Raw genomic sequence first — 16031 nt, 5'->3', positions numbered from 1 at the left:
AACCTGGATCAAATACCAGATGAAACAGAATTAACCTTGATCAAATACCAGATGAAACGGATTAACCTTGATCAAATATCAGATGAAAATGGAATTAACCTTGATCAAATACCAGATGGAAACGGAATTAACCTTGATCAAATATCAGATGAAAACAAATTAACCTTGATCAAATACCAGATGGAAACGGAATTAACCTTGATCAAATATCAGATGAAAATGGAATTAACCTTGATCAAATACCAGATGAAAACGGAATTAACCTTGATCAAATACCAGATGAAAACGGAATTGATCTTCAAAAAAACTCGAATTATGATGTTTATGACTCATTTACATCTCTAAGTACAAGACTGAAGTGAAGTTTTTATTTTTATACAAACAACTTGCTTTTTTAAGTATTGCAGTGTATCCCTCTCATAGGTTCCTTTTAATTCTATCACAGTGTATTCTCCCATGGGTTCCTTTTAATCCTATCACGGTGTATTCTCCCATGGGTTCCTTTTAATCCTATCACGGTGTATTCTCCCCATAGGTTCCTTTTAATCCTATCACAGTGTATTCTCCCATGGGTTCCTTTTAATCCTATTGCGGTGTATTCTCCCATATGTTCCTTTTAATCCTATCACAGTGTATTCTCCCATAGGTTCATTTTAATTCTATCACAGTGTATTCTCCCATAGGTTCATTTTAATTCCATCACAGTGTATTCTCCCATGGGTTCCTTTTAATCATATCGCGGTGTATTCTCCCCATAAGTTCATTTTAATCCTATCACGGTGTATTCTCCCATAGGTTCCTTTTAATCCTATCACAGTGTATTCTCCCCATCGGTTCATTTTAATCCTATCACGGTGTATTCTCCCATAGGTTCCTTTTAATCCTATCACAGTGTATTTTCCCATTGGTTCCTTTTAATCCTATCACAGTGTATTCTCCCATAAGTTCCTTTTAATCCTATCACAGTGTATTCTCCTATAGGTTCCTTTAATTCTATCACAGTGTATTCTCCCCATAGGTTCATTTTAATCCTATCACAGTGTATTCTCCCATAAGTTCCTTTTAATCCTATCACAGTGTATTCTCCCATTGGTTCCTTTTAATTCTATCACAGTGTATTCTCCCATAGGTTCATTTTAATCCTATCACAGTGTATTCTCCCATAGGTTCCTTTTAATTCTATTACAGTGTATTCTCCCATAGGTTCATTTTAATTCTATCACAGTGTATTCTCCCATAGGTTCCTTTTAATCCTATCACAGTGTATTCTCCCATAGGTTCATTTTAATCCTATCACAGTGTATTCTCCCATAGGTTCTTTTTAATCCTATTGCGTTTTTTATTTCAAACGAGGATAAGTTCAAATATATTTATATGTGGTTGACCGAAACGGCAATTTAGTGTTTGAAAATAGTAAAATCTTTCTGCATTGTTCGTTCAGTTTCTTCTCACAATGTCTAAAGAAAAGTAAAGAATAATTAGTGTTTTTATATATTTTAATTCTTTTGTATCAGAATCGTTCAAATCGTAGACAAGTTTGCATCAGGAGTGAAGCTTAAGACGGGTGAAAGGATCACGCTGGAGACAGAAAATATAGCTCTGTCAGTGTTAGCCTGGGATCCTACTGAAAAGGATAGAGATGGTGTGACTTATGTTCCCAAACATCCAGCTAAGAAACAAAGAAACGGTGAAAGTGAAGAAGATGATGTAAGTATAGGGTACTTAAAAAAAGTATAAAGGGAAAACAAAGCACGTGTAGTTAACAAAAATAGATTATCTTGTGACGGAATACTGAAATCGGAACATTTGATGTTGACACATAATTGGTTTGATATTACCGCTGTGATTAGTTAGTTACAAATGCAAATACCTTTTCTATACTGTGATTTTGATATGTTTCTTTTGTATGATTTGTTAATTAATTTGCATTTTTTCACGAACAAAACTTACAAAATATGTTTACCACAAGCATAATAATATTTTCGTGTCAAAATTATTAAAACAACAACATAATTATGTAATTTGATATACACATTATGTTCGAATGACAGTAAAAACTTGAGTTTCTTAGCGATTTGACTATTCGTTTTGAACTTCTAAATTTGTTTAACAATGAAGAAGTAATTTATCACATCATCATTCGTTTAGTACTATGAGTGATGCATAGATGTATTTCATATTGAAACATAAAATTTAAAAATAAAAAAGTGCAAATCAGGAAAAAATACACTTATAGAATCACCTATTTTTATGGGAGCGGACACAGCTCAGTGTATAGGGGTTGAGAATCGGAAAGTTCGAGACGCAATGCCACTAAACACGCTCCGCCCTTTAAGTTATGGGTGCTTTATAAGAGTAACATTTAATTTAATCCAGTAATCCGGTTCAAAACCGAACAAACCCCTTGTGACGGCGGGCGCTGTCCTCTGGTCAGTAGTTCAAAATTAAAGACAGCTTTACCTGAACACTAGTATTTTCTGCCTGTTTAGCCCATATGCACATAAGGTGCCGTTCATGTTGAAATACCATTACCTATCCATGGTATATCTTTTATACCTCAATATCATTATCCCGTACCGGATTTCGCTTCCTCTGAAATAGCATTAATGTTTTCATTGTAAAATAATTTACTAGAGCTTTTTTTTTCTGAGATAAAGAACCGTTTCAAATGAAAATTTATATGTAAGTATTAATAAAAACACGAATACGTTATACCAGAACGTGGTAAGTGCTTAAAATTACTCTTTCTGAAGACTAGAATACTAAATTTTCTAATATTTGGTCAAATGTGGTCTAGTGAGTAGCGTGCTGGGCTGCAGATCAGAAGGTTTGAGTCTGTACTATGACGTTGCACAAACTCCACATTTTTCAACTGTAGAAGGTTGGTCCATGTGCCGCATAAGGTGGCATTCATGTTAAAAATAGGAAACTTTCAAAAACTAATTCTAATTCTATGCTGTTTAAATGGTTAACTAACTTATGTAAAACTACAACAATAATAACAATGTACATCAATCGTAGGTTATTCTGAATACAATAGGTAAACACAAATACTCAAAGTGGTTGATTACTAATAGCTATAGACAAATATGATTGAAAGACAATGTTATCATTGAGTGGTGTATTTCATATTCCCATCAATGCAAAACAACTTTAGGGTTTTATTTATTCAAATAAAAGTTATGGGTTAAACGTCGAAAGTTGGTGAAGCACTGAAAAACAATAGGCCGAATATTTGTGATAAAAATCTCATCAGTTTTTTATCACATTTCTCTTAATTCGTCCATTTCGGGTTTCAAATCAGAGATGTGTAAAAATAGCATTTCAGATCTCTAATTTGGAGACGGCTTGAGTTCCAAGCATTATTAGTCTCAAAGTGGGTTCCTCGTCATCAAATCTGAGATCTGTGATTTGTTTTTCACAAGTCACTACCCAAGAGGCCTGTGTAAAAATACCGTTTCAGATCTGTGATTTGTTTTTCACAGGTCATTGCCTAAGAGGCCTGTGTAAAAATAATATTTCAGATCTGTGATTTGATTTTCACAAGTCAATACCCAAGAGGCCTGTGTAAAAATACCAATTCAGATCTGTGATTTGTTTTTCACAAGTCATTGCCTAAGAGGCCTGTGTAAAAATAATATTTCAGATCTGTGATTTGTTTTTCACAGGTCATTGCCCAAGAGGCCTTTTTTTATTCAAGAACTCGTCAACTTGGATGGACGATGAAAGACAAAAGTCCATCTGAACTGCTAATTATGTATGTTATATAAGATTTTCCAAAATTATAGTTTAAACATGGCATTGGAACAAATAGACTCAAAATCTGTGTTAAAAATCAAGTAAACTACAAATGTTTTACGAGATTTTTATCTTTTTTTGGTTTTGTCAGTATAATCCGACATTTTAGCGGGTAAACATTTATATGTATATAATCCTAAAGGAATTTTTCCCCAGGTGACCTCAATATCGATTCCACTAGAAGCGTTGGAATTAGCTGAGAGCCAACGAGATGGTGAAATCAGAGTAAAATTCGTGGCCTATACGAATGATAAGTTCTTTCGCAGAAAGAAAAACAAACGCGAAGAAGAGAATTATGAGGATTTTCAGAGAGTTGAAGAAGACGATCCAAAACTTTACGGTTCGTGCATGTTTCTGTTTGTTCTTTATGTATTGCACATAGGTTGTGAAAAAGGAGAAAATGTTAGTTTTGTTAGTGAATATTAATGCTCTAATACGATGTCGATTTCATGTTCTTTCTCAGAAACTTGGATATGTCATCTTTATTGGATATTTTAATAAAACCACAATGTTCCTCGAATTTAAGTAGCATTTCTTAGAATATATTTTACTTGTTTGGTCCTCTTATTATCGGAACATCCAGACTGATCATAACCACCATGACACATCTTTGCCATCTTATAGTAAACGTTGGAGTTTGAGTTGCTGCGGACACGATTCCCCCCTAACTACCAATCAAACTCTTGGTCCCCATGACAGCTCGTGGACGTAGCTCTCACCATGAAATAAAAAGCATTTTCAGAATAAACTCTGCAAAACAAATGCTAGGTCACCAATACGTTACTAATTAGCTTACTCTGCAGTATTCAGATTCGTTGATGTTCAAAAAAGCAAGATACAAAATCCACAGTAAACAGAAGATTCAGGAAGTGCCTGCTTTATGAAAGAATAAAATGAATATGAACAGCAAAGGAATAACGACTCAAACGCATTTTTGAAGAAAAAAAAAGAATAATTATAATTTTTATTTTAAAGTGAAAAATGCTGGGATCTTGCTTTCTCTAGTACTACCCAGCTTCTGGTTCACTCATTAATTACTCTGGTTGCTGAAGTTTGGAGAGGCAACTGCTTCACTCCTCAGAACATATAAAAATTGCGTTTAATGGCACTGTTAAATCAAACAAAAGTCTGAGTGCAGCATCTGACCATCCTAGATTACCTAAGCTAATGATCTATTTCATTATGCATATTCAAGGAGAGGTTAATTGCCAGCCCATATCAATTTCAGAAGTCTGTGTATCATCATTGGATGTGACCCACATCCTAGGGGAGCAACACCATAGAATCATGGCCAAGCAAGTATAAGCTTTATGAAATGGCAATTATAGTATGTAACCCTAACAAAAGACGGGGATTGGTGAAAATATATGACTATTCACATGCGGTTCAGAAAGATTAAATGCAAAATATTTGCAAGAAAATGTTTAACATTTACATGGATTTACCTCAGTAAAGATGAATTTACTAGTGAAAGAACACTCAAATACAGTAATAGTTTTCCAAGTATAAGTAGTGATAGGAGAAGGAAGTATAGAAAACTTAACTGGATATGTTGTAACAACGTGATAATCACAATGTTTAAAACAGTGCAGCAATTTGTACACTACTGTTTTTAATGTCTCATGAAGGATACTGTAAACGTTCAGGTTCATTTCGTCTGATGTATTCCTTTATCACAAAAATGTTATACATAAGTTGTCTTATAGTTATTTAACAGACAATTCGAGCATAAACTTAAATGCTGCTCTAGCTATAAAAGGACGTTTGTTATTGTTATCAAACAGAATTATTTTCATTTAAGCCTTATTTGTTTATGCCTGAACTAGTCTCGTACGAAACAAAACAATCTGTAATGAAGTTTGTACGTGCACAAACATGTATATATATATATTATAGGTTGCTAATAAAGAATATCCCTGTTGGAATTTGTACGTACACAAACATATATATATATATATTATAGGTTCCTAATAAAGAATATTCCTGTTGGAGTTTGTACGTACACAAACATATATATATATATTATAGGTTCCTAATAAAGAATATCCCTGTTGGAGTTTGTACGTACACAAACATATATATATTATAGGTTGCTAATAAAGAATATCCATGTGATCAGTTAATCTGGTTAGAGGATTCTGATTTAAATTGTTCATTAAATTTCAGAACGTAAAGTTCTTCAAGCAAGTGTGGATAACGTCACTTTAGTAAACCTAACTGAGCCAGTGGTATACACGGTACCGCTACCAGATCGCCCTATCGGCCGCCCTCTGTGTGTGTACTGGAAGACTATCGGTAAGAGATGTTTACATTCCAACATGTACATCTTGTATGAGTTGAAGATACTTTATTTTAGTTCAATATAAAAAGTTGGATAATAAATACCGATCAAGTTACCATATTTTAGCTGTTTGGTTAGTAATGTCAGAGTTCAATTATTAACTATATAACAATTTAAACTCGATGACAAGGAACCCACATTTCGGAAAATAAAAGTTTGGGGAAATAATCTTGTCATCTTCAGGTACAAACAGTTTACAGAGACACATGAAACGTTGTACATTTATAAAACGTTTTCGTCATTACCCATTCAAGCCGTCTCCAAACTTTTATAAACGAACAATTTAATGAACAACATTTATCCATATTCATTTTATATTATTAAAACCAAAAATACGCAATGTCTAATTTTCAATTCCTTATTAGTAAAGTACTTCATTTGTAGTCACACTCTTAGTTACATCAGTTGTTGTTGTATTCATGTGTTTAAAGTGTAACCAGCAGGTAAGTCGAAATAAAGGAGGTTTGAAGGAAATGTTTGTTCACGAATAATATAAACGTGGACAGAAAGAAATGTTAAGCACATACACGTGAAAATCCAGAAATAAAAGTATTTCTTTTTACACAAAGCATTGGTGTATCTTTGCTGAACTTAAAATTTCAAATTTCACTGACTGGCTTCTCACAACAGTGGTATTTCTATGTTGAAGACAGGTGAAGAAGAATTTAAGTCCATAAACTACGATAATCCATACTTTGTGTCAGGCCAAAGTCCTAGAGTGGTTTCCCATAATCCAAAATTGCTTATTCCTGCAGTCAAGCTCATCACCTCTCTTCCCACATCAATCTGTGTAGATTTATATACCACCCCTTTAAACAAACTTAGGAGAGAAGCTTGGTCAGGCTAGTGCAAATTCGTTTAAACGACCAATGTAACATGTAATTAAGGCTTGAAGCTATGATTCAACCAAGTTCACAACTAAATACATCCTGTTTAAAAAAATGTTAGTTAAGCACAACAACCTATCAAACATTTTAAAGATTTTACCTGAATATACATGAATAAAGATACTTTTAATTTCTAAGTTATAGAAGAATTAACCCTAGCAGTTTACAACTGGCAGGCTGACCAGTTAGCCAAAAATAAGAATAGTTTACAGTAAACCTTCACTCAGATATTGTATTTTTTATTTTATCTCAGTGGACCTTAACGTTTATTTTCTCTTATTTCATTGACTTATGATTTAAAGAAATACTACAAACCTACTTTAGGAAACCTTCATGATTCTTCCGCACTCATCTTGGAGAAATTATGCAAGCTATAATGTAATATTTGCTTTATGTAGCATCTTTGTGTTAATAATTTTTAAAACTAAGGTTCATGCAGATAACATAACAATTTAATGAGAAGGAAGATTATCTAGCAATTAAATATCGTTGAAGTTACACTTTACAAGTTAAATTTGTGTGTCGGGATGCGGGTCTGTAGTTTGAGACTTGATTCTACTGAGCACGCTCTGTTACAGTTACTTCCGTTCTACGATTCAAAGAGCCCTTGTGTCAGCAGGTTTGCTCTGGCTAGCTGTTTTCCCTCTGGCCAATAGTTCAGAATTAGAATGAGTGTTGTTCCGTAAGACTTGAGATAAAAAACGTGGATAAAAGATAATAAAGAAGAAATTGACAAGTTTAGATGAAAAATTTTTCTAGTTTATTTCCTGCGACATTTTGGGTAGACGCCCTTCGTTGGGCACTACAAATCGTGTTACAAAGGAATTACGCTCAGAAAGGATCGTTGAAAGGTAATATTATTATTTTATTTTACTAGGCTATTATTTTGTGAACTTATGTTTATTATTCTTCCTGTGTTCTAATCACTGCTTTCCATATTCTTGCTAATTTAATAATATTTACGTAATACGTTCAACAATGTTTATATTAGTATTTTTGTCACTATGTTCCACGTTGAACATGTGTAATTAGAACCTTTGTATTTTATTATCTTTCAACAATGTTTATATTAGTATTTTTGTCACTGTGTTCCATGTTGAACATGTGTAATTAGAACCTTTGTATTTTATTATATTTCAACAATTCTCTCTGAGCCTAATTCCACTGTAACACGGTCTTTGCTGCTGGATGAAGAGCATCTGCTCGAGACATCGCACAAAATAATTTAGAAAAAGTTTTCATTTGGACGTGTTAATTCATTCAAGTTCAAAATTAGGACGACCATACCTGAATTCCAGAGGTCTCAGTGTGCATAAGGTATTCAGGTTGACAATTATAATTCCATTTTCGCAAAGTCAAGAAAACTAGCGTCACTGGTCTGGCTATTGTGATTGAAATAAGTGATGTTCAGAAACGTCAACTAGAACAAAATTATTAAGACGTGAATGACAACGAAAGATTACCAAAGTTGGACGACACGGCAACGCTTTATGTATTATCAAGAAGAATACAATCTTTAAAAGGTAGAAGTTTGTTGTGGTGTGGGTTTTGTTCAAACTTAAGTATTTACAATAGCTACTGCAGTAACGATATAGGGTTTCAATATATGGGAAAGTTTAATGTGAATTTTGTTTGCTTTTGAACTACCAAGTTAGCATGCCAAGTTTGGTCTAGATCGGTTAACTCGTTTAAAAGCAGATGTGTTTACAGACAAACAGAAAGTTTTCCTTGATACCGGATACTTACCATACCATATGGCTTAATATGTATTGCACATATATGAAGAATTCCTGCACCCAGAGTTTTATTCTGGATAATATAATTACTCTTTTGAGTGATAACCTGAAGAAACTCTAAGAATGGTTTGGGAGTTCTCATTGGATATGCCGTTATTCATTTACACAAAGATGATGTACACATAGATAAAGATGCGAAATCCAATGGCATTGGTAATGATGCGAAGAAAGATATGAATTAAATAATCAATATTGGGGTGGGAGGTACGAAAATCTGACGTTCCTGGACAGAGTTTTTACAACTGTTTGGCATCATTGAGCATAGTGTGTATGTTTTTATAATGAAATGCACATTTTTTATTTGTTACGTAACAATAACAACTACTAAAATGTACCATTATAGCAAGTTAAACAGGAAATATAAGGTTACTTAGACTGCTCAAAACAAGAGTAACATTTGCAATCAACGCAGAGGGGGGGGGGGTGTTTGTGCTGGGAACTAAAACTTTTCCCTTCGTTATGTTCGGTCGATTACTCCCCATTTTCAGACTTGGCTATTTTGCTGTGCTGCCATCTATGAAGAGATGTTCCGAAGCGTAAATGAAATATAACAACATTAATAAAGTAATGAGAGTTAAGAGTAATAATTCTCAGAAGAAACCGAGTTTAATTAGTTATTGAGTCTGAAGTTTTATTATAATGCAGCTGTTGAACTGAAAATATTACGAAAATAATGAATTTAAACTGTAGCCCTAATATTTTCACGAGACTAGTGTTTCTGATTTAGGATTTTTTCAAACATGCTGAAAGTGTAATACAATTAGTGTTATTTTATTTTTACACTTTTCACTTTCTTTTACCAAGAACGGATCTGGTCCACCGAAGGGTTAACCACCAATCAAACGGGTAATATCACTGTGTGCAACTCCAACCATATGACCGCCTTCTCTGTTCTTCTGGTGAGTGGAACAAAACATTATTAGATTATTGATTTCATAATTAAGGCATGAATAAGAATGTGTGTTTTGTTTTTGTGGTGGCAACAGCGGTGGCAACAGCCGTTTACACAATGAAATTATCATGTAATCTCGGAACCGTATTTAATTTTTACTATTAACCTTTGATTTTATCAAAAATCGAAAATTTTACGGAGTTACAACGCTAAAATCCAAGGTTTGATTCGTCCTGGTGTACAGAGCGCAGATAGCCAGTTGCGTAGCTTGCTGATGTTTTGAAACTTACATGAAAAATTAGTCAGTGTACAGGTATTGTTTAGTGTTCGAAAAGCTAAACAGAAAATCTGACAAAATTGACCATAGAAGGAAGTTAATATTAAGTTAACCCCAAAATCTTGCAACCCTGTATTCGTGAAAACTAGATATTAATATCATTTGTCAGTTTACCCAACAATTTTGTACAGAATGGTACTTTGCATCTCTGGTTTTATTTTATGCCTGTTATATTTCATTAACTTTTACTAGCAGAAACCCCCACCCTCCGGGCAGGTATAACTGCTAGTTCCTGCGGAAGGCTATTGGGCCTGTGGCCTTTTCTGGAATTGTCTGACAGTTTACAACAATGTACTCGTACTTGACATTCAATAATGTTCACCGTCCGTGAGAAAAATGATTTTATTGAAATTTTAGTTTAAAAATGAGCTATCGTCACAGTAGATTTTATTGAAGTATTTCTTTGTTAACGCAGTTATCAATGAACGTGGCTTTCTTTTCTGTTGCAACACTCATGAGATTATCACTAAAGAAAAACAAATAACTTTTTTAAGTTTATTTTTTGATTCTTTTATATTTGAAACTTACTTCTTTCTTGTAATTTTTATTGGTTAAATCTGAAACATATCATTTTTGTGGAAATTTCAAGTGTTTTATTTATTGCTCAGCTATAAAAATACTGCCTAGTTATAAAAATATTACCCAGTTATGATTAGTGATGATTGGTGCGGTAGTTTCTGAGATCCGAGTTCTGGACGTATACATCGCAAGCTCCGTTATAACAAGATTTGTGTTTTATAAATATTATAGATATTAAAAACCTTTTCTGACAAGTAACCCTGTATAGGAAAAAACTCAATTTATATCTAATCGTTTCACATGTGCTCAATACCAGTTGTTTAAAGCAGTGGTTCCCAAACGTTTCTAGTTTCAGGCTCCCGTGATGTGAATAAAAACGTGATTTTAAAATGTTCTCACCTGCTACTTTAGCACAGTGATTGAAAAACGGTGCCGTAGTAAAAACAGTAACATCTCCTTTCGACATACTGTATCATTTAATTAATTTAAATTAATTCAGCATCTTTGTTTTCGGCCCGTTTTTGCCCCCCCCCCCCCAGAAAAAGCTTCACGGCCCTTAGTGGGGCCGCGGCTCCCGCTTTGGGAAACACTGGTTTAAGAATAAAACTTCTACAAGTAATATGGTTAACTTAGTAACTTCAGATCATATACCCCATTTATGGTTAACTTCGTTACTTCAGGTCGTATACCCCATTTCTCGATCTTGATGTTCAATATACAAATTCTTCAAGTTATCTTCAACCCAAGAAGCATCCTGAAATAAACTTTCTCAGCGCTGGATATTTTTAAAACGGAGCACGACTTTGTGGTAGACATCTGGATATTCTGAAAGCGGAGCACGACCTTGTGATAGACATCTGGATATTTTAAAGCGGAGCACGACCTTGTGATATACATCTGGATATTTTTAAAACGGAGCACGACCTTGTGATATAGATCTGGATATTTTTAAAACGGAGCACGACCTTGTGATATACATCTGGATATTTTTAAAGCGGAGCACGACCTTGTGATAGATATCTGGATATTTTTAAAACGGAGCACGACCTTGTGATATACATTTGGATATTTTTTAAACGGAGCACGACCTTGTGATAGACCTCTGGATTTCCTAGCCGGTTTCGAATCCGTGAGACACTAAAAAATATTCTCAGCACTTTAAGACGTAGGTGCGTCATAAGATTGACAGTCAATCCCTTAGCGTGGATGATGGTCGATAGCGTGCTGCTGAGTGGCCGCTTCTCCTCTGACCAGTAGTGAAAAAACGAATAACATCTGAGGTTGCTTTTACACCTTTTAAATATGTCTTATACTATATGGGAACAATTTAAGAGGTGCGATCGCACACTCACCTCCCCCCAACATTTATTTCTTAAGCCATTTTCATGAAAGTGACCAATACACATTGGAAACCATAGTCATTTGACTTAAAAGTCATCGCTCAACAACAGAGAACTGGCTCGAGCTCTGAAATTTATAATCTAGTCCATAGAGACTTCAATTTATGACCTGTTTCGAATATTCGTGCAAAGCCTTCACAAGGGCTATTTGGGCTAGCACTGTGTAATGTTGAACTGATAAACTAAAGGCAACTAGTCTACAACATCCATCGGTAACTTTTGGCCAGTATTGTCTGACCGAATAGTAGGATTTGACCATCATTTTATAATGCATTCACTGTTCCAGCGGGACGCGAGTCATAGACCATCTGATTCACAGTCTGTTCCGTTCAGTTTTATTGTGTGAAATACAACCTATTCATAAAGATATTCTGTTCAGTTTTGTCGTTTGAAATGTAACCTATTTTCTATCATTTTAATGGACATCACACAGGTTTGTTATTTGTCTGAAGAAGGTTTATAATCAAATCTCTGAAACTCTGTCCTCTGTCTTTTTTATGTTATACTAGCTGGAGTACCAGTCCCCCAGAGGCACAGCGGTATGTCTGCGGGTTTCGATACCCGTGGTGGGTAGAGCACAGATAGCCCATTGTGTAGCTTTGTGCATAACTTCAAACAAACAAACAAAAACTCTCTGGAGTACCAGTCTGGACGGGTGAAATAAAACCTCGTTTGTAACAAAGGATAGGAAATTGTGGTTGTATTTTTTTTTCTTAACGTAATAAACATTAAAAATACAATAAAAATACATAAAGGTACCAATAGTGAAAAGAAAGACATGCTGTTTTCAAGAATTCAAACAATAGTGGTTGCATAGTTCATTTTAATGCTGAGGGATATACAGCATTGGTAGTTTTCCTAAATTAGATCTGAAATTAGATGAAGGGTCCAACCCCTCCATGGTCTTTTTCATGTCATTCTATATCACTGTGTTAAGTTTGGTGCTGATTGATCAAGAAATGTGGAAACGTATAGGAACAGATACACACACATATTGACGTTTATCTGTATGGATCAAACTGTCTCCAGTTTGGGTACGCGAGGTAGGAGATAACATGGAGAATTATTGTAGTATAATAATCTTGGGAAGAAATTGTGTAAAGGATATTGATGTTTTAGATTTCCTTAATTAAAACTATTGTTCAAGAGCGGGGTTTAAACTTTGGCTGTGAATATCTGTCTGTTATAAACTTATGCTTGAGTGTTTAATGAGAATTATATCTTTATGCAAATCGTGATCAAAGAAACGATAGCTTACTATATCAAATAAGGAAGTTAGCTGTCTTAGTTAACTCTAGCTGTTAACATATAGTTTATTAATAACTTAGCTTTTACCAACTTTAACCCACATTAAAAACATTTTTTTGTTAAGCACAACATTATATAATGGGGCTATGCGTGCTTTGCCCACCGCGGGTATCGAAATCCGATTTTTTATCATTGTAAACCCACACACTTGCCGTTGAGTCACTGCGGACATTAAAATAAGGATAAAAGCAAAGAATGTTTTTGAGGTAGAGTATGAGTATAACACCTTCACCCAAAGGTTTAGTTTATCTTGATTGATCAAGAAATGTGGAAACGTATAAGGAACAGATACACACACATACTGACGTTTATCTGTATGGATCAAACTGTCTCCACTTTGGGTACGCGAGGTAGCAAAGAATGTTTTTGAGGTAGAGTACGGGTATAACACCTTCACCGAAAGGTTTAATTTATCTTGTCTTTAATTACTCCAGTGTAGTAATTAGAAAGGATTTAGTTTAAAGAATGTTTTTGAGGCAGAGTATGAGTATAACACCTTCACCCAAAGGTTTAGTTTATCTTGTCTTTAATTACTCCAGTGTAGTAATTAGAAAGGATTTAGTTTAAAGGATGTTTTTGAGGTAGAGTACGGGTATAACACCTTCACCCAAAGGTTTAGTTTATCTTGTCTTTAATTACTCCAGTGTAGTAATTAGAAAGGATTTAGTTTAAAGGATGTTCTACCAGTGAAACGTTATTTGAAGTCGTTTCGACTCACCGCTCATATGTTTTATTGCATTATATTTACAGATTTATTAAGAGAGGATTGGGGGAGGACATTTAGTTAATACCTACTAACTATGACTCTCAAACGCACTCACAATAACATTTCATTATTATCAAACCCTAGGATCCTATGCCCGACCTTAGCATTCCTGATCAACACCAGGAAGCGCTCTCAATAATAACTTACCTTGGGTGTGCCGTATCAATATTTGGTCTCATCTTGACAATTATAACTTACTCCATGTTCAGGTAAGTTATTGTCTAAGATTTACGTTCTTGTGATAATTCAGAGGTTTATTTATATGTTTTTATTTCTCCGTGCTGTAAAAAATTAAAGAGTTGTTCTTATTTTCTTTTGAATTTTCACCAACGGGATAAAAATAAATAATAGCATTACACAAACCAATGCATTTAAACGTGTTGAACTAATAGTATAGCTAATAATTAAATTAGTTAGTACTTATTGTACGCAACATTACCAGTATATACCAGATCAATACTATTCATCCTTCGTAATAGTGTATAATTACATCCTTAGATGGCGCCACTGTAGGCGACTCTGTAGAAAGCTCATTACGAGAAGTTTCCAGTAACTATTGTATAACGTGAAAAGTGCTCTTTATGTGTCAACGTGATGTCAGTAATCACTATGATAGCTTAATAGTGTATTGAGGATCATACTGTTTTTTCGCATTTAGTGTTTAATAAAAAATACGCTTTCTTTGTGATAATGTAAGTCATACCTGATAATACATTTCATGTGATTCGTTACATTTGCCCTCTAAATTTAAAACTGTAGCCTTTAACTTTTTAAAATTTTAAATTCCTAGTAAAGTCAATTGGCAAACTACTTTTTTTTAATGATTGTGTTGGTTCTATTTTTCAGATGTTTAAACAGAGATCACTCCGGGAAGATCTTACTGAATCTGTGTTTATCCATGTTTTTGATGAACACGTCGTTTCTGGCCGGCTCACAGCGAGGATTGTGGATAGGGGGCGTAGATGTCTGCGTGGGAGTGGCGGTCTTAATTCATTATTTCTTGCTGACGTCACTTGCTTGGATGTGTGTAGAAGCCATCAACATGTATCATATGCTTATCTACGTGTTCGCTTCAACGGAGACGCATTTTATGCTAAAGAGGTGTTTGGTGGCGTGGGGTAGGTGTTGGAAAAATGATCAAACTCCGTAAAAAATCATGTGATCTGATTAAATAGTATCTAACGAAGACAAGTGATCATGGGAAATGTGTCAGAAGGTTTTGTTGGTGTTAATATTTCTTGAAAGATGGTCTACAATGGGAAGAAGAAATCATGTCGTTAGTTAAAACTGTGCAAAAAAAGAGAATGTTATTAAAGATTAACACCTTTCTTACAGAAAGTTTATTGAATGTATTCTTCATAAGCGATGGTAAATCTATTGATATCAGTACACAACAGAATAAAGCGAAGAAATGATTTGAGGAAGAGATTAGATGTAACACTTTCACCGGAAAGACAGGCTTATCTCAGTATTACATCCAGTTACAGCTAGGCTTATCTCAGTATTACATCCAGTTACAGCTAGGCTTATATCACTATTACATCCAGTTCAGCTAGACTCATCTCAGTATTACACCCAGTTACAGCTAGGCTTATCCCAGTATTACATCTAGTTGTAGCTAAGCTTAAGCCAGTATTACATCCAGTTACAGCTAGGCTTATCTCAGTAATACATCCAGTTACAGCTAGACTCATCACAGCATTACATCCAGTTACAGCTAGGCTTATCTTAGTATCACATTCAGTTGCAGCTAGGCTTATCTCAGTATTACATCCAGTTTTGTCACACATATGCTGTCGGTATATTTGAAATAGAAGTGGTTTTTCGTATTTGTCCAGTACAAGGAAATTACTTGATTCGGCTAACAGCGATCTGATTAGCATGGTTATCATTTTCTTTTAGCTTTAACTGCATCAATTTCAAACAGCTCCGTCACAAAAAGGATGATTCACAAGCAAGAGTTTGTTTGTTTGTTTTGAATTTTGCG

General features: G+C 34.5%; 1 protein-coding gene across 1 annotated transcript in view; it reads left to right on the top strand.

Moving 5' to 3' along the window:
* Positions 1 to 16031, top strand: part of LOC106465905 (adhesion G protein-coupled receptor E1-like) — a 50350-nt gene that overhangs the window by 27461 nt on the left and 6858 nt on the right. Inside the window, exons 9-14 of the mRNA XM_022393848.1 lie at positions 1515 to 1707; positions 3955 to 4138; positions 5965 to 6093; positions 9627 to 9721; positions 14129 to 14253; positions 14891 to 15162. Of these exons, the coding sequence (XP_022249556.1) occupies positions 1515 to 1707; positions 3955 to 4138; positions 5965 to 6093; positions 9627 to 9721; positions 14129 to 14253; positions 14891 to 15162 (998 nt within the window). The remainder of the gene's footprint in view (positions 1 to 1514; positions 1708 to 3954; positions 4139 to 5964; positions 6094 to 9626; positions 9722 to 14128; positions 14254 to 14890; positions 15163 to 16031) is intronic.

The sequence above is a fragment of the Limulus polyphemus genome, unplaced genomic scaffold, assembly GCF_000517525.1.
Source record: "Limulus polyphemus unplaced genomic scaffold, Limulus_polyphemus-2.1.2 Scaffold2090, whole genome shotgun sequence".
Taxonomy (NCBI): Eukaryota; Metazoa; Arthropoda; class Merostomata; order Xiphosura; family Limulidae; genus Limulus; species Limulus polyphemus.
The sequence above is the reverse complement of the archived record's forward strand: the minus strand, read 5'-3'. Positions and strand labels throughout refer to the sequence as shown.